The following is a 19,902-nucleotide window of genomic DNA, read 5'->3' as shown; positions in this document are numbered from 1 at the left end:
TTAAAATCTCCCAGGCGACCGCCCCAGTGTCACGCGCCAGCCAAGCTGGAACCGGGCTCCTTCAGGCTCCGACAACCCGAGCAGTTGGGCCTGGGGCGCAGTCCGGGTGGAGGTGGGGGGGGGTGACAGACCCCCCTCGAGCGCCGGGTGGAGGTGGGGAGCGGTGACAGGCCCCCGCGAGCGCCGCGGAGGCGCCCGGCGCTCCTCCCTCCGTGGCCCCTGCGGCGCGGACCGAGGAGGAGGAGCCGCGCCGGGGCCGGCACCGCCCTGGCTCCGCCTCCGCGCGCGGGCCTGGCCTTTCCAACCCGGCGTCCAAAGCTCCGGGTGGCCGCGGCGGAGCCGGGAGCCGAGCGCGCTGGGCGCGGCCGTCCCGCTGCTGCTGCCGCCGCCTGCGAGCCCTGAGCGCGCCCGCAGCCATGGTACCCGCGGCGGCGCCGGGCGCTTAAGCCCCGGGACGCGGTAAGCGAGGATCCCGCACCCGGGACCCTGGCCTTAGCGGAAGCCTCGCTCTGCCCCCGCGCCGTCGGCGGCGCCCTGCGCGCCCGGCACCGCGACAGGCTGGGGCTTCCCCTTCGGGGCCCGGGACCAGGGCGGGAGCTGTCCCCGAGGGCTGGGCTCAGGCAGGGGCTGCAGCGAGGAAGCGGCTGGCTGGGCCGCCGGCCGGGCCGGGACGCTCCCGGGGGACCAGGCGGGGAGGGGGTGGCTTCGGGGGCGGGAGGAGGGGCGGGTCGTGGAGCAGCGGCAGAGGCTGGCGGGGGCGGGCCGGCTCCGCGGAGGACTCGCGCCGTAGCCCCTGGGAGCCGCGCTTTTGTAAAAGCTGGCTCCTTACATATGGAAATGACGCTCGCGCGGGTCCCCACGCTCGTCCTTTTGAAGGACGCCCGCCCAGAACCTCGGCGCCGCCTGCAAAGTATTGTCCCGCTTCTTGTGCCCTAACAAAGCGTCCGCCTTCGCTTTGCAGAGCACTGGAGGCAGGCGGCCGGCCGTACCGGCGCAACGGAGAGGCCGACAGAAGGTAGGCGAGGACGGCGGGCGCCTGGCGGTACAATGGGGTGTCTGAGGTTTCTGCGGGTGAAGTGAGCAGGCCGGTCGGGGCGCATCGGCATCACAAGTTGCCGGGGACGTGGGCTGCGCGTCCGCCCTCCGGCCGCACCGCGGAGCGCAGCCGGGTCTGGGCGCCTCCTCTACCCGCGTGGTCCCAGCCCGCAGCTGCCAGCTAACAGCGGCTACTGTGTGTTCGTCCAGGAGTGGACTTGAGTCCCGGAGGGAGCAGAAAGGGTGGTGGTTCTATTGCCTTGTGCCAGCCAGGCAGACTTATGATTAAGAAGCTGAAGAGAAACCTGTCTGGGGAAACCCGGGGTGTTAGCCTGGGCTGTCTGGGTAGCGGAGAGCTACTCTTAAAGTGGGGATTTTCGAAGGTGTGTGAGATCAATGCTTGTAGAAAGACTTTCTCTGGGCAATTACTACCAAGAAAGAGTTAAGAACAAAATGACACTCGTTAGTTGTCTGAAAGTCTCGATCGCCAGACCAGCAGGATGCAAGTGTGGAGAGTTGCGGGAGAAGCTTTTAGGGTTCCAGAGGCTGGGCTTTTGCAGGCACCAAACCGATCCTTGACAAAAGGACAAAGCTGATGGAAACTGTTCATTGCTGAAAGCTCTTTCTGTGAAGTTGAAAGAGAGAGAAAGAGGAAGAAGCGATCTCCTAGCTTCAGCCCTGCAAATAAAATAGCAGCCGGAAAGGTCGTTCCATAATGTACCTTGTGTCTAGACGACTTATCTATTATGAGGTCTTCGGCTTTCTTTACTTCACTGGAGCAGATCCTCTCCTAGTGTTGAGGGACTCCTGAGATGAGCTTGCCATACAATTCAACTCCCGAATTTATGAAATCAAAACAGATTGTGTGGCTGTCTTTCTGTGACTGACATCATAGCTTTTTAGGATTAGAATCCTAACAATGTCCACTGTAGCACATTGGCTAAGCTCTTGAGACTATCCAAGATTCTCAGTTGGGCTCCCTTGCATACGTTAACATAAATTTATATCTTTACATGTTTCCTGAGGCTTGACAGTCTGTAAGGAAATGTATTTTTTCTGTGTCAGCTTAATTTCATCTTGAATCTTCTCTAGTGACTAACATATTGGTAGCTGACCTGGAATACTGGCAGAGCTTGCTCTGGAGTTTAAGGGGGCTGTGAAAAATCCCAGACTGTGTGTAAAAGTGACATGTCAGGTTGGCTACAAAACCAGTTTGTTGTGGTTTCTTCAGCTGTTGTCAGTGTCCTTAGGGAGGTTAAGTGAACTGCTAGGGAGTTTGTTTGTGTATCTGTTTATTTTTACCTACTCTCTGTTGATTCTGTAGAGAAAAGAATTCCTAACTGCAGTATAGATAAAGGGTAGGAATGAATTATGGATGTTCCAAGTGGGTTGAACATGGGGCAGAGGCAGGAAAAGTCTTTACAGGGGCCAACAGAAAGGAAGCCATCATAGGCACTGTTTTTGCATTAAAATGTCAAGGATCAGTCATTTTAATAGGTACTTGCTCAGAATGTCATGGGTGTCTTTTTTCTTGTTCTTTTTTCATTTTAGATATGTGATGACCCTTAATATCAAAAGATGTTAACTGTCACAGAGGGGGAGAACAGAGCTCCAATGAATTCTGAACAGCCAATCTTAATTTAATAGGCAATATTCTTATCATAAGTCAAATGTTGTTTAAGTAAATTGTTTTTAAATGTCACTGCAAATGACTTTCTAAACTAACATTTCACCAATCTTGATGCTTCCATTTTATGTTGATAATGAAAATACATTCTATCAGGTTTACATTGATAAAGGGTTGGCAAGTTTAGCCAGAGCGTTTTCCAGGGATTCAAACAGCCTAAAGCCTTTTCAGGAGGTTTATTTTTATAGATGCCAATTCATTTGTAAGCCAATAAATTATGTGGTGTGAATTCTGGCTATTGAACTTACATCTGTTGGGCAGGGTCTTGTAGAAAGACTTATTGAAGCTTGCAAAAAGATATTTTTATCCTATTTACAAGTAAAATAGAATTTTTAAAAGATTATGGGAATATGCAAGTGAGCAACTTTGAACTTAGATTGCTTTTTATTGCAACTTATATCAGCAATTAACCATTTATTCCAGCTTTTAGGTGGAAAATTACATATTATGTTCTAAGGCTCACTTCAGAAACAAGGTTTGGAAAATCTTTTGTTTATAGATGCAAAAAGAGAAGCTCTTTTACATCAGGGATCTGTTCTAATAGCTACAGGCATTCTACATTAATTCGAGTTAATATGGCTCAAGAAGCGAGAGTTGTTACAAGCAGGCTCTTTTAAGAAAGTAACAAACAAGCAGCTGTTTTCTGCTTCTGTAATTTCACTTAGTAGCTGATTACAGGTCCTGAACCCAAAGTGGTAGGCTAATGATTTTATTCCTCCAGCTTTCCTAAGTGAATGACTTGATGGGCTAACCCACCTAGCTATCAGGTTTAACAAAAGCTTGACTTTTCTACATCATTTGGGATAGTAAAATACTACAGTTTATTTATGTTTTAGAATAAATTCTAGTGGGTTATCCTTAGTTAAATTAAATTTTATAGTGTAGTTAGCAAAGGTTATTTTCTTTCAAATTTGATGTGACTTTTTCCTTGTGTGTGGTGGCATTTAAGCTTTTGTGTTATATTTTTATATCATGATTTATATTCTTGGTGATATTCTTGTGCTTTTGGTATCTAGCTAGAAGTGAGGTGCTGAGTAGAGAGGAAGCAGTCTGACAGCAATCAGTTTGGACAGCAGTAGTTTTTGGCAGAAACATTCTATATAGATATATAAATGAGGACGATTGGTTTTTCTATTAAGCTTTTGCTAAACAATTTTATTCTTGTCACTATTTCATTTTATACTGAAATTAGTCCAAGATAGTAGGACTGGAAATCTGTGCAGCAAATAAAGTGTGGAAAAAAAGAAGAAACATTTAAATTTGATCATGGGCATTATGGGGCTCTGACTTACCAAAATGGTGAGAGCTGAAGGCGTGAATGAAAAGCTTTGCCAAAGCAGGGTTTATGCCTGTTTATCACTTTAGTTATAAAGTAACAAAATTAGTCACTTGGTGGTCACTGCTTGGTCTGTGGACCTCCAACAGCTATGTCTGAATGCGGATCCAAAAGCATCTATTATAATGCCCAGCGAAAGCGGCTGAGCCAAGAGGGACATCCAGACATTCCTCGTAGCTGTTCAGCTGCTTGACCATCTGGAGGGGAAATAAAAGGCTTGGGCTAGGGGGTCTGGCATTGTGCTTATTTATTATTTGGTTTTCCCTTGCCAGGCTTTGTCCCTTTTTCATTCCCACTGACGGAGAATAGACATCCCCTTTGGCCATGGTGCCATTCTTACAAGCTCTTTTCTATATCTTGGATGCTGGAAAGTTCATAAGTTCATGTATCCACTTCATGCTGGCCTTATGTTGGGGAGTTCATTATTCCAGCTGCACCTCCACCTATCTCTTTTCCAGTCCCAGTTGGCACTGCGATTTCATCATCCCGGGTTGCCGAGTGGAACACAATGACACAAATCAGTAATGGACATCCTTGTCAGGGTCTGCACATGTTGGCAGCCTTGTTTTCAGTTATTTGGAAAGAAAATGCTCCGAATAGTTCTCATTATGAGTGGTTACTGGGTGGTAAATGTTTTGATTAATGGCTCTGTTCATCTGCCTCTTATTTAACCACCCCTAGTAAGAACTCCAAAATATTGCTCACGCACTGGCCCTTTTATTCCAAAGGAGTGGTAAAGGCTTCTGACAGTTTGAGAAGGTGGATGATGAAGGGAGGCCCAGGTTTATGACAGGCTTTATAAAACTAGAATTGTTCTTTGCCATTTAAAGGAAGATTTATCACTCCAACCCAACTTTCTTTATCTCTGAGAAAGATTCCTGCCACTGATGGATGTCATTTAGGCTTTGACTCTGGAAAGCCTTGAACTGTACAGATTAGACATAAAAATGTTTGGAGGAATTAATTTAACAACTGTCAATTCCTAGACTATGCCCATTATTGAAGATATGGGACTCTTCATGATCGTTTTTATATAAAAATTTATTTTTTCCTTCCCTAAATCCTACAGCAGCTTTAGTGAAAGGAGATTACTTATTCTGTGTATCCCTAGTGCCTTGTAGGTTATAATTATTCAATATGTGGATGAAGGGAGGGAGGGAGGGAGGAAGGAACCCCACTACTCCCATTCCAATTTTTGGGAGTTTGTGGCCATCAAGTGTTCCATGGTGGTTTCTAGTAGTTGGTACATGTGGTTAACACATAAAGGTGTAGATAAGTGCTTTGCCAGTAACATTTCAGTTGACCCCATTTATGTGTTCTGTGTACGTGAATAGGATTGAGAGACAGTATGGTTTAAAGTCAGACCAGGCCCCACCCCCATATTAGCGCTGGCCCCTTGGACAAGTTGCTTGATTTTGCCAAGCTCCAATTTCCACATCTTAAATGGTAATATCTCTACTTTAAAGAATGAAGAGGATTAAATGAGATTATATGTGTACACAGCATAGGCCAGAATTAAATGCTTAGAAGTTTAAAAAGAATTTCTTCTGAACCTTCAACTATAGTTCAGTCTTTCGGCTTTTCTTTGACATTAAGTTTATCAATAATCTCCCTTAAAAGATAGAGGAAGCGTTGAACATGATCTCCTGCTATTACCATTTAGTAATGTGTTTTAATATATGTAATATGTCCACCGCCCATTCTGGCATTCTGCAGCTCTCCCTCTGCATCTTTGAAGGCAGACCTATGTATGGCCGATTGACCTGTATAAGTTACCTCTCTTCAGTTTACCCCTCTTTTGTAAGTTGTAGGTATTTTCTTGGTTTTCTCAGTTTCCTTCCTGTATCAGCTTTTCCTAGGATTAGCTCTCTTACTTGCTTGCCATATAACCCTCAGGACAACCCTTCCAGATGGGTATTATTCTTCTCATTCTATAAACCAGGGGACCAGGGATAGTATTTAGTACAGATTCTCCTCCAAAGTTACATCTCATAACAACAAAAACAATGCAGCTGAAGTTTGTGAATCCTTTGGCTCCCTTACTAACTCCCTGAACCAAACTTTAGATAGCTCTCATAGTTCAGTTTGGCAGTGGGTGTTGACTTTCTGCTTCTGCTTGATTATATTTAGAACTGTAAATGTCTTTGAAAAGGGGTTGGATGGGGGAAGTAGAGGTGTGTTTGTGGAAGAAATAGGCATTTCAAAGTCTTCGTATGCTTATTTCTATAGCTCTTATTCAGGTTAAATTTCCACTCAAGGAATCTTCACTCAGTCCACAATGTTGACTGTGTCCTGGTGTGAAAAACACACTGCACTGTACTATGCATTTGGAGGGAGCTAGAAAAGAAATAGAAATTGTGGACCTTGCCTGTAAAGAAATTTATGGCAAATAGGGGGAAAAAAATTCTTGCACATGAAATTACTGATGAACAGTTGGGGGATAATATCAACCAGTAAAAATGCATTCCGTGCCAGAAGAATACTGACAACTTGTCGCCATATGTAACATCTTTTAGATATTTCCTTCCGTACTATCATGTGTTCTACAGGGGTGAGGCGCTGTTTTCCCCTTCCATCAAAAGAATGTTTTCCTAAGTATCTTGGGAAGGATGGAGATGAAATAAAGACATGAAAGAAAAGAAAGCTGCCATAAAATGAAAGAGGCTTGATTTAGTGAAAATACGATGACCTCCCAAAGAGCAGGGCATGTTTAGCTTATCAATTCAAAGCTGTGGATAAGATCGGGATTTCTCAGTGCACTGTGAGTTTTACGGCCCATTTATGTTGCTTTAGATGGACAAATCCTTACCCCTTAAAAATAAATTTAAAAGTTAGAATTCTTTCACTTTTGAGGGGTTTTTTCTGTTTTGTTTTTTGTTTTTTAATATGAAAAATCAAGCAAAAACAGAGTTGCCTGGCTTTTGTAAAGTTGGTTAGATGACAGCTCGGGGGACGGTTAAACTCAGTGAGTCTGAGAGCTATGGCAACCCTGAAGATCTCAGAACACCTTGGGGATTCGCAGATCCCAACTGACAATTAACTTGCAGACTCTAGGTGAATCTCATTAGCCGAGGCTTGGCCTTGTCTAAATTCCCGAGTTTTGTGGCTTTGTTTAACACCTTGGGGTTTCTTTTCTGATGCTTTGATGTTTATATAGCACTCTCAACTTATTTTGAAAACATTTACATGATGATTAGTTAACCCAACAGACCAATTCTGGGAAGGTAGCCAGAGCCAGCAGCACCTTAGTAATAGAAAAACTGATAATTACGAGAAGAGACTTTCTGAGACCAGGAGTCTGGACCAGAACGGTGCCACTTCGTGTTAATGAGTGGCCCCAATAAAAATCGAGCTACACGGTGGAGCTGTTTGAATCCATCTTCTGGGTCCACCTGGTTCTACTGAAACCTTTGGGATGGCCGGGGCCCTATTTTAACTTGTCATGTTTTGAAGAGTTGTCTATGGAAAGAAAGCCAGGCAACCTAGAGCAGCACTGATTTGTTCAGGGCTCTCCTATTTTAACTTCTGGCTGGTTTCAACATTTTAACTTGCGCGTTTCCCATATTGTAATAGTCTGCTTCATGGAAAATCACCTGTAAGTTAGAGTTTTCTGACCAAGAGCTTCGTTTAAAGGTGCTACTTTTAAAAGCGGAATGGTGGTTGTCAGGGGCTGGGAGAGGGGGAAATGGGGAGTTGCCATGCAGTGGGTATAGAGTTTGTCATGCAAGATTAAAGAGTTCTAGAGATTTGCTGTAGAACAATGTGCATATGGTGAACAGTACTGTACTACACACTTAAAATTTTGTTAATAGGGTGGATTTTATGTTATGTGGTTTTTATCACAATGAAAAATTGTGATAAAATAATTGACAAGATGAATTTCTTTAAAGGTACAGCTTTTTATAATCAAGAGCCGTTTTTGAGAGTCATGTTTCATTTGGATGAGGTCACCTTCTCAAGGGCATGTGTCGTATTTGGCTTCTATTGCATCATGATGAAGGTACCTTCAAATGTGCAGGTTTCAGGTTTTCGTTGGAAGACCCAGCACATTAAAAATGAATTATTGTTCAAACAATACACATGATGTACCCAGTATTTTATAATATATATTTTTAGCAAAAATGATTTAGAGAGTTATTGATGACTCCATGTTTTTACGGATCCCATGGAAAATGGAAAAACAGAAAGCCTGGGGTTTGGGTGGGTCACAGAGATGGAAGACAGAATAAACAGATGAACAGAGATGAGATGGTCAATGGTGGAGGTTTCCTGAGATCCTGTATGATTTATATGGCCTGTGACTCCTTCAGACCTCACAGTCTGAAAGGTTAGAGCGGTGTTTTCTCCTTTCTCTAGGCAACTAGGCATTACCTAAACCTCCCTGGGACTAAAACAAGCCTCAGGGAGTATTCTTCCTGTCACACCTCCTGTAATTGCACCAATGAAGTTAATTGAGTTGCTTTTTGAGGAACTTGGGTAAAAGGCATTTGGTCTCATGTAAACAGGGAGGTGGTTTTGTATCAGATGGTTTTGTGCATCGCCTCTTGCTGCAGCCTTCCAGTCTAACAACAGAAGGGGGCATCTAGGCTAAAAGAAGAGAAACCAAACAGCTCATCCAGGCCGGCAGATTACAACATCTGGGCAGGTCGTCTGGAGTTTGCGGACTTGTGTGAGAGCTCTGGCCCTGCAGTCTGTTGCTGCTAACAATTAGCTGATTTAAAAGGACTGGATGTCAGAAGTGGTCTTTCACCATCTGTAAGTCCTGGGCCAGATGAGCTGATAGAGAACGCTCTCAGTTTTGAGTTTGATAGATTGGCTGCTGGCCTGAGGGCCAGGCAGGAGAGGAGGGTGCCTTTCTGCTTAGGAGACTTACTCATTCTGGTAATGTTACCCCACGGTGACCCGACCTCTGAGTGAGCTCCACTGGCCAGGGTCCTGGAGACACCCATGGTCTTACTGGGAGGTGTGCAGTGTTACCTCTCCTGCTGCCCTTCATCAAGATCCTGATCTATCAGCATGAGGGGACCAGGACATACAGAGCATTCCCAAGGGGCTAGCATGGGTGGGGGTTGTGTGCCAAGGGGTGGTGGCAGTAGGACTCTTGGGGCTGCCACAACCTGTTCTTGTCTCTGTCCCACACAGGTGAGCGCTGTGGGCTATGGGATGGATGAGGTGGAGCAGGACCAGCATGAGGCCCGACTCAAGGAGCTGTTTGACAGTTTTGACACAACGGGCACTGGGTCCCTGGGACAGGAGGAACTCACTGACCTTTGCCACGTGTTGAGCTTGGAGGAGGTGGGCCCAGTGCTTCAAGAGACGCTGCTTCAGGACAACCTCTTGGGCAGGGTAAGGCTTGGAGCGAGAGCGCCGGCAGTGGGAAGTGGGGGCAGTTTCTGTTGGGGCGTTGGGGGGTGGGGCAAACCACACGTACTGCAACTTGTTTCTAACATCCTGGCTGTGTGTGCTTCTGGCTCTTAACCTGATAAACAAACAGAACGTAATGGCTGTGCCACAACACTGCAGTTTGCTCAGGTGAGGAGGGCCTGCTGTAATTTGTGCTCTGGAAAGAAGGTGAACACAGCAGCACATCTTTGAGAAAAATAGATAACAAGAAGATGTTTTCCAACTTTTTTCTTGTTCTTTGTGAATCCTTTTATGGACTCCACTTTCATCATTGAGACAGAAGAGAGGAGGCAGATTTCCACTGAGGAAAAGGGAAATGCAGTGAGAAAACTGCCATTTACAGGAAAAGCAGATTGCTGTTATGACTTTTACTCCCAATAAAGCTATTCTTGTGTGTGACTTGTTTCTAGAGTCAGGTATTAATTAAACTCTTCACCCAGGAAATAAGACAAGAGGGTAAGTAAATACAGTGCAGGTTCAATTAAAACCCAGCACAACTTGCTTCTGGCAGGGATGTACATGTGTGCTGATGTTAACTTCTGTGTTGACAACAAATAGTCAAGTTCTCTCCAGAGACTGAGTCACAGATGAGTAAAAAGTGAGAAGGGGTCCTTTTTTTCCTCTTGCTGTTAGTAGGAAAGATATTTGAAGATATTAGGACCTGTTCTCATGATAAGAGCATCATGTGTATGGCTTTGCTTAATTTTTGCTGTTGATATTTCTGAATGGATGAGAGTTAAAAATGAGCAATACTTTTGGAGTTCTATAGCTGTCATTGAAATGATAGTTTTTATCATGTGGTACAAATTGGCAAATTGAGGAAGCAGTCATGAAGCTCAATTTTATGCCAGTGACTGAACTTCCTTTTTTTTTTTTAAATTTCATTTTCATTATTCCTTAGTTGACAAATTGAGTAAGTGACCTTATATACAGTACGTACAATCTATTGGCTCTCTGTGACCTGGACAGAACAAGAGTAGCGATCATCCTGAAATTAATGCACAAAGAATGATATTCTCAGAGGGCTGGTGCCATGAATGTGGTGTTTACTGGGGGCTCACACTTAAAGGAAAAAATTGAGTTTTCGCAAATTCGGGACCATTCTTAGTCACTTTGGGAGCATTAGCTGCTTGTGAACATATGTGATTTCTGAAGAATGCTAAAAATCTTGCTTTGAAAGCACTAGCAATGAGGGATTTGAGGATTAAACTATTTTCTCCTCATGATGCAATGCACTTGTGTTTTTTAGTTCTGCCTCAATCTCAGACACTTTGGGGAGCCAAGAGTAGTGTTTCCCTCTGTGGTCCTCAGAGATCTGAGGCCTTTTGGTGTCTAAGGAATCGTATGAAAGAGTAGATCTCTTTTAATACTTATTAAAGCGTGAGAGGACATAATGCAACTTAAGGTTTCCTGGAGAGACTGTGTCAGAGTCAGTGTAAATATGGAACCCTCTGCTGTAAACAGATCCACCTAGGCAGCAGATTAACAGTTTGCTCTCCAGATGTTGCACACCTTTGCCCTCATTTGGCAAACTAAAAGGGGGAGCAGTTATCGATTGATTTGTTAATAGCTTGACACTACCAAACTGCTTTTTACATTTGCTATTTGCCTCTGAATAATGAATACCTAAGCGGTCTATAGCTTGATATTTACTTAGTGAGCCTGTGATAAAAGTTAAATAGATATGTGCATATTGATTTCATGAGGGAGGTCCCTGGCGATTGTCTTGAGAGCAGTGTTGGCATGAATTAATGCACTACTGTTAAATTTGCATTTTTTATGAAACTGAATTATTCTACTCAGATGAGCACAAAACTTTGCCATATGCTAAGATACTCTCTATATGGCCTATATTTCCTTTTAAATATAATGGAAAAATTCCTTATAAGTCACAGAAGCAATCCAAGTGCTATCACCTTCTTGATATATTGAGTAGGGTCATAGTTGAAAATTATGATTTTTTAATGCCAGTCATTTTTTTCCTCTTTAGATAGTATTTATAAAGAACTTGTAAAGGTTAGCAGTTTGTTTTAATAAAACAGGTGAAAGAAATAGTAGCATGAGAAATCTAAGTAGATCCATGTATTCATTCATTTAACAAATATGTATTATGTGTGTCCTGCATGTCAGATGTTAGCCTTATGGTATGGCTGCAGATTGTTTATGTTCATTGTAAACTAACGTTTCTCATAGAATTGGCTTTTGGATACATTAGTATCCAACAGCTTCCTGGATAGTTATGGTTTTGTTATCTTTTAAATCTTAATGAGTATAGTTTTTAAATAAAACAGAACTTCCCAGTTTACTTTTAATGGAATTGAGCTGAATTAACCATTTTTCCTTAAAAATCAAATAAGATAAAAAGCATTTGTACCCCTCAACTAAGAACATGACCGTTGTCATGTTTTTTTTTTTAATTTTAAAATCCACCTTGAATAACCTATTGTACTTTTTTTCTTAAAATCTAATGTTTTTTTTTTTTTGATAGTTGTTAAGAAAAGTAATATAAATCAACTTGCCTTTTTCATGTATTTTAATCATAGGCCATTTACCCCCAAATTATGTTTAAATTCATCTGTCTAGTCTTGCTTTATAACTTAAAGCCCTATTCCCCTGAGCACAGTGGATACTGTATAAGTGTTTGAAATGCCTAAAGATGTGATCAGTGATTTCAAAGAAAGAGGACATTGCTAGTAGGGATTTCTAACTAGTTTATCAAAGGAGCTCCATCCATATTTTTGTTACAGTTGAGCACCTGTTAGGTGGTGAGATCCCAAGACAAGAGACTTTTAAAGACACTGAAGAACTAGTAGTGTGGTCAGGTAATGGACACGGCAGGTAAATAGTACTGGGAGCAAATACTACAGACATTTAAGAAAGGGAACCATGTTAGCGCTTTTATTTTATCCAAGCAACTGATACCTATTGTAGGTGCTGCCAGTTTTTGTGTCTTTTAAATAAATGTCTCTGTATACCTATCTTTTTTTTTTTTTACTAGAAATCAGGACATAAATATGATAATTTACCTTGGCTTTATTGAAATCTTTAGTTATATCCAGTTTAAAAAATACATTTTCCTTTCCCGTGGAATATACGAGCTTTGACAAAAAACAGCCCCTGAGGTTCTGATGAATTTCCTTGCGATACTCTTTAATATGAATCTGGATGCTGAGGGCCCCAGTGTCCTTGCACTCTTCAGAATCAGAACAAGCCACCTGGTAGCAGAACTCACCATTGGCTTCTGAAGGAGTCCAATAGGTATGTAGACTCCATAGATAATGTGCTATGTGTACTTCAGAAGTCATCAAAGACACCGAAATGTTTTAGTATTAAAATTTGATAACTGTACAAATGTATAATTTAGCTCAGCTTTCCTACATTTCATTTTAAAGTACTTGGGGTTCTTTTATGAATGTCAAGATTAATTTCATATGGAGGATTTTCTTGTTGTTTCCAATTCATTAAAAGCTTTTAAAGATTTTATACATGTTTTAACTATTTGAAAAGTAAATCAGAAATACAGAAGTATTTTCTTGTGGCGATTATTTGGATTTGTTCTCTACGCCTATATCATCAAATAGTGCCTATTTATAGCTACCCTGTGTTGATGCTCCTGTTTTTAATTTTGATCTGAGGCTTATTGAATGCATTGGAGGGAATGTTGAAACATTTCTCATTGCATCTCTTAAATGTCTGAACCTTCACTGTATCTTATTATTTAACCACTGTAGAGTAATTTGAAATAGTGAAGGATATTTTCTGATTCCTATTTTGGTCTCGTTATTTGGGGTGTCTCTCCATCACTCATTTTCTTTTTTCCTTTTTATTTTTTTTCTTTTTTAACTCCTATAGTACCTGGTATTCCTAGGTGGTCTCCCATGCAAAGTACTATCCAGGCCCAAACCTTGCTTAGCTTCCATGATCGGATGAGATCAGGCACGTTCAGGGTGGCATGGCCTAGACTCACTCATTTTCTTTACAACATTCTCATCTGGGGTTGAATTGAATGCCTAAGGGTCTGTGGTTCCCATTTATACACAAGGAGACAGTCTGAGTAAGAAGTTACAAGACTTGTTTCTATTCTGTGTTAACATTTCCTGTTTAAATTCATTGCATAATTGACTTTAGCTTTGCATACTGCAAACCTTCAGTGTTTCAGGCATATTTAGCCTGACTGAAAGCAAGGGCCCAGGGGAAAGTTACGTGGTTATTCTCTTCTACCTACTTTGCTTTCGCCAGAGGAAGAATGGTCAAGAATGCTCATTAGATTTCTAAAATATTCCACTGATACTTTTATGAGTAGCTAGCTTCTTGTGTAAATGAGGGGACTTAAAGTTCTTCAGTGTCCATCTGTATGATGGAGGAACCTGCAACTTGGAAAAGTACAGTGACTTGTCCAAGATCAGGCAACTCATTTGAAGCAGCACCAGAATGGAAACTCAGATTTCTCAGTCCTGGAATGTGGACGCGTGTCTCCATAGCCTCCTCAGACTCCAGTTATGCAAAAGGGAATCTCATTCTCCATCTCTCCTCAACCTACCATCACACTGGGACAGTGTACATTGGCGCAGTTTCTGAAGTCAGACCTGAGTTCATATACTGACTCTTGCCACTTTCTAGCTATATGGGCGTTTTATCTTAAATACTCTAAGCCTTAGTTTCTTCCTTGGTATAATGGGAAAAATAATGCCCTCCTTATAAGACTGTGGTGAGGATTGACTTCGATTGTGTATATCAAAGACATCGTAGAGCCAGGTACACAGTTAACCACCATGTTCTGTATCTCCCTCCATCTCTTGCGCACCTAGAATGGGTCTTCAATTAATAATGGCTTCCCAGTAACAATTTTCTGAGAAATCTCATTGGAGTAGAGAATGGATTTGCTAAAAACTTGTGTGTGGTGATGGTTTGCATCTATTTCCATCCATAGGCAGGGCTCTTTAGATCAGTGTTGGAGCACAACTTCACACAGTTGCTTTAGGTTTTTAGAACCTGCCTTTTTAAATGGCCTTTGCCTCTCTCAGGATTGTCTGCAGTAAATGACTACTAAACTACAATAAGCTAAATGCTTTATTTAGAAGACAACATATCATAACTATGTCTTTCATTATGAAACTGTGTTTTTTGTTCATCTGTCATTTCTCTTTGCATAATGCCACAAACATCATTTTCCTTGACATTGACCTTCTGATGAGTCCATGTTTCTATACCCATTTCAACTAACACAATGTTTTGAATGTTCTCTCATTGATTTCCCTTTGTATTACTAGATATAAACCTCCTAAGTGTAATGACAGTCAGATAGGCCTTTGTCTTATTTAACGAGCTCACTTTATTGAACACTGGCTTGAGCTCTCTTATCTTCGGCCTGTTTGAAGTGCTGCCTGCATACATATGGAAACTGTATGCATTTGATCTCCAAGATTGCACAAGATGATTTTATGCAACGTTAGTTTCTTTATTCTACTTCCTGTTACAGGGTTCTTTTGTGGTTTAAAATAGCATTTGTTTCTTATGTGATGCTTAAATTCTTTTTTTAAAAAGACAAATCATGTCCATAAAAAAAAAAGCATTTATATGAAATTTGGAGAGCAAAGGGATGAGGTAAATTTCTATTAAGTGGTAGTGACACATGACAAAAAATATCAGACTTGACTAGTCTTCCTGTTAATTTAGTTTAAATGTCATGTGTGTTTTCAGTCAGTCATGTAATTTTCCCATTGCTGCAAACTGCCCTTTGAGGCATACAAGATATAGGAATGCTTGTAAAATGAATGGCAGCAATTATTATTCAAATGAGGAGATACCAGCCAGGGTACGCACAGCTGGGAAGCTTGTTACCTTGTGAGATTTAATTGCATCGTATATTTCTGAAGATTTCTAAATTTTAGCATAATACAATAGTAAAACTCCCTTGGAGGAGAAAAATAGTACTTTAAAGATTCCAGTTATTGAACTTCGTGAGCCCACTGATGCATGTTTCTTCACAATAGAGGGCATTTATTAACATTTTGGTTCTGGGTTATGCCCTAAGGGGCTTTTCCGCCACATCAGTATTCATGAGCATTGATGGAAAATAGCAGTCACCTGCCTCTATTAGAGAACTATCTTCTCGAAAGATGTGAAATTTACTGCCGTTTAAAGTGGAGGATCCAGTGTCTATATGCCCTTACACGAAGGAAAATAAAAATCAAATTAAGACTTAAAGCTGCTCTAATATTTTTTTAATTGCGGTTGCATTAATTAATGATATATAAGTATCAAATGTACAGCATTATAATTCACTATTTATATACACTATAGCCTGCTCACCACCAAAAGTCCGTTTTCCATCTGTTACCGTATAATTGACCCCCTTTACCCATTTCACCCTCCCCATACTGCTCCACTTGTTTTGATCAGTTTGCCAGGTTTTTGTTTTTGAATTTTTAGATTTTTTTGTCGTTGTTGGGGAAGAATGGGTTACCTAGAAAGACACCGTTGGATTTTATTTTGAAGAACCTCCAAGTTAATACTCATGTTTAGTCTTTTATAGAATCTTTTTTTCTAAAATATGGTGGATTTAATATAAGTCCATTTTGGAAACCTTCGAGCTCTGCCTGTGAATATCTTGGAGAAGTCAGTTGTCACAAAATGTCCCCATTTTCCTGCCTGCTGGCCGGGTAGGATATGCTCATTTGTCAGAGGCCACTACAAGCCTGTTTTTTCTCACTCAGAATACTTAACCAGATTATACCTTGTAGTTACTAATAAACTTCTTTCCTTCCCTATTCCACCCTCCCACACTCTAGACTCTAGAGTACATTTGATAAACTCCTTGAGGGCAGAGGTTATGTATCTTCTTGATTATTCCCTGAACCCTAGTGGATGGTTTTATACCTAGTGGCTTTGTGTGAAGTTGAGGATTTGACCTTGAGAGGTCAGACCAGGAGTGGAGCAGGCCTGGGGCAGCAGAGCTGCTGGACTTTAATGTGTCCAGTTAGAAGGCCTGGGTTCTCCAAGTAACTCCATCACTTCAAGATGTGTGGCCTTGGGCAAGGCACAGACCTTCTCTGAGCCTCTCTCAACAGTTCTCAGGAGGGGGCCTGCCTTGACCATCTCACATGACTGTTGTGAGAGCCAAATGATCAAATGCCCAGGAGAGAATGAACCTACACTAATACCCCCATCCATCTAGTATTATCCAGGACCCACATCAATAAAATTCTCTAATAACTGGATCTCTTACCCCAATTAGTGTCAGATTTAAAAAACAAAATGTTAACCATTGGGGATTGAAAAAATTTTAATGTTTTGCCCTATCAAAGAGTTATTAAACTTCATAAGGTTGTTCTTGATCATTTAAAATCTTCTTGGTCTTTCACTTATCCTTCTATAAGAATGATACCTTCAGGATTTATTTAGCAGTACATAGAGCCTTGACCCAACATTAAATAACTCCAACATAGTAAGTTTTTGAGTTCATATGCCTTTTTTTATAGTTTAAAAAATAGCTTGTTAAAGTGTTAAAAATTATACTTTATTTTTGTTTGAGGGAGGATAGTTCATGTCTTTCCTCAATCCTAATATGTCAATAGTTAGAGTGCCCTTGTCTTTCGTTTGCTGCTTCTAATCTGTAGAGGATTGGGAGACAGGCTAACGAAGCTTATAATAAGTCAGGTAGAGTGAAAATAAATAACTCCTGAGTTGCATCTGCAGCATTTGCTGTGAGAAGAGAGTGTGGGCTTTATGCCTTCCTCAGCTTTGGACACCACTTGTTTCCCAATTGTCTGCCGTACTCTAGACCACTGAGGTTGAGAGATAAGCAACTTCCACATAAATGAGGATAATACTGTCGTCAAAAGTTGGTGTGTTTGTATGAGACCTGAGTAACCCCTTGAATGTGGCATATAGTAAAGCTTTAGAAGTTGATTAAAATGAACTTCCAGGTTATAGCTGTTTTTGTCACTTTTTAGGGGGAATAAAACTAAGGTACAGAGACCCCTGGGTGATTTTCATATCTAATACTCACTGAATTAAACTGTTAGGATGAAACTCAGAATAACTCTTTCCAGTTATCTCTATCAAAACTTATGCCTTTAGAAGACCCTGCAGAGACCCATGGAAACAAGGATAAAAGATTTGAAAGTCTCGAGGCAAGCACCTCCCTTTTGAAACAGGAGCCCCTTTTTTTGTTCAACTCATAATTGTGGCAAGGAAAGACTTAAGTTTCATTCAGGTCATCTCCATTAATATCTTAACTGAGAGGAGAAACTTAAAGGTGGGGTCCCTAAACAAAGCAGACAGGATCAGTTTCTCCAATGCTGGCCAACTGCACAGATCCTGGAGGCAAAGCAGGCTCCTGGGCCTCCCTGCTGTCGCCCCTCCCCACCGCACCCCCACGCACACACAGCTCCCACTTGGCTTCCTTGGTTACTCTCATGGCCAGTTGCTTTGCTTGGGAATATGGCCCTGTTTCTATGTTAAAGTGATGGGAACAGCTCTGTTACAATACCTGCCAGTAGTATTAACTTACCGTCGCTGAGTACTTCATAAGTGCCAGGAAGCTCTAGGTACTTTATATAAGTCTCATATTATCTCCTTAACACTGCTGTGAGAGTGGTGGTACCATAAATAACCTAAAATACATGCAGTGCTCTTAGCACTGTACCTGCCTGACTCACTGTGACATTTCCTCAGAATTTGTGCTCTATGGCAGCAGAGATCTGTGTCACACTCTTTCACGGCTATATCACCAGGGCCTAGGAAAGTGCCTGGCATACAGCAGGGGCTCAATAAGTATTTGTTGAATGCATCATAAATATCAGTTGTTAGATAGCCCCATTTTTTACAGACGAGCAAACTAAAGCTCAAAGAGGTTTAGTAATTTAGCCAGTTTGCAGAAGGAAGTGAGTGGCTGAGCCAGGGTCAGAACCTGGATTCAAGTGGTTCCAGTGCAGAGCCTGTGCTGCTAACGCTTCCCCACCCTCCCTGAGAGGGAGACCTGATTCTGGTAGGAAGTAGTAAATACCTGCAAGTGCCCCTGAGGGGAAGTGGTGTCTAAACTGGTTGAGAAGATGGCCTTGCCTCAGGAAACTGGAGCGGGAATGCCATGGTACCTGAAACCCACTTCTGACTCTAGGACACAGCAGGACCCAGTCCTCCTCCCTTCCACAGGCTTCTCAGCAGTTAGTCATCTGTGAAACCTAATTAGCACGGCTTACATTTCTACAATCTTTTAACCCTTTCATTGATTGTATAGTTTTGGCTCTTGAGCAGATGCCTCACCTCCCTTGACAGATTTTGTCTTTGGCCCTATAGATTATGCCAACTTTCAGTCTATGTGATCTAAAGGAATATGATTTTGGAATGTGATTCCAATTAATCTAATGTGGTAGGGAAATCACATATACTTTGAGAGAGTATTCTTGTCAGTTGCAAGAATACTCACTTTTATGACATGGAAATCTCAGTGGATTTTTCTTTGCATGGGTAACATTGTATGGTTTCCCCCCTCTATTGTTTAGGTAACTGTTGAGGTTCGTTGCCTTTCTAAATTTAATTTGAAAGCGTTTTTTATCTGTCACCTATATTTAAACTTCTAGGTGATGTTTTGTTATGATACCCAAAGAAACCCAAGACAGCACAAATTACAAATGTAACAACTTTGTATTTACATATGGGCTTCTGTATAAATAGACGCCACATCAAACTAGAATAATGGTGAGAAGAAATATCATCTCTCCCTTCTGCCTCAGGGTGAGATCACATAAATTTACATTATAAAAGAATATACTTGGCCATAAAGAAATCTATTTTACCCCTTTAACGAAATTGATATCTCTATTCTGAGCATTTACTTAAATAAAACTCAGGTTCTTTCCTACTTTAGTTGAGGTAACTGTGTTTTTAAGAATTCAGAAAAATGCTTTCCAAATTCCTTTTATCCTTTGTGTTTGTTATTGATTTCTGCTTGTTTATAGAATCATAGGGGCCTTGGGAGATAAATATTATGTAACTGCCCCAGGCAAGACTATATTCAAGTCATCCTCAGAAGATGAATTACTCCTTTCTGGAATATCTTAAGAGACAAAAGCATCTTTGAGGTATCATTACAATGGATCATTTTTTTGGAAAGTTTTTCCTAATACTCAACCTAATATCTTTCTTTTCTGGGCTTATTCAGATAAGGAAAAGAAGAATTCAAAACATCTTTTTCTGAGATTATAAAAAAGGTTTTGCTATATAGCTTTTCTCTGCAAGGTTGAATAAATATTGACATTAGTGTTTATGACACTGGGATGTCAAAAATAATTAGCCCATTTCCCTTTAGTGCTTTAGAGAAATTAAGAAAAAATAAGGAACAAAAGCAGGTTATGACTTACTTCAAGACTCTCAGGATGCTAAAAATAGTTCTGGTACTTTGTATGTAGATGGATTTGTTTCCTTAAGATTGTGGAAA

The 19,902-nt window shown here is 41.4% G+C and overlaps 1 protein-coding gene across 7 annotated transcripts in view; it reads left to right on the top strand.

Annotated features, from left to right (window-relative positions):
- Positions 1-293: 293 nt before the first annotated feature.
- The window catches only part of NIN (ninein), an 88,682-nt gene continuing 69,073 nt past the window's right edge, over positions 294-19,902 (top strand). For 4 of the 7 annotated variants that reach the window (XM_016145801.2, XM_036238216.1, XM_016145809.2 and 1 more), the window contains exons 1-3: positions 294-459; positions 962-1,015; positions 9,201-9,404. In XM_016145801.2, coding sequence (XP_016001287.2) covers positions 9,222-9,404 — 183 coding nt within the window. In that variant the 5' untranslated portion in view covers positions 294-459; positions 962-1,015; positions 9,201-9,221. Of the gene's footprint in view, positions 460-961; positions 1,016-7,815; positions 8,814-9,200; positions 9,405-19,902 lie in introns of those variants that run through there. The other 3 variants (XR_004956186.1, XM_036238215.1, XM_036238214.1) reach the window with 2 other exon arrangements.

The sequence above is a fragment of the Rousettus aegyptiacus genome, unplaced genomic scaffold, assembly GCF_014176215.1.
Source record: "Rousettus aegyptiacus isolate mRouAeg1 unplaced genomic scaffold, mRouAeg1.p scaffold_m13_p_3, whole genome shotgun sequence".
Lineage (NCBI taxonomy): Eukaryota > Metazoa > Chordata > Mammalia > Chiroptera > Pteropodidae > Rousettus > Rousettus aegyptiacus.
The sequence above is the reverse complement of the archived record's forward strand: the minus strand, read 5'-3'. Positions and strand labels throughout refer to the sequence as shown.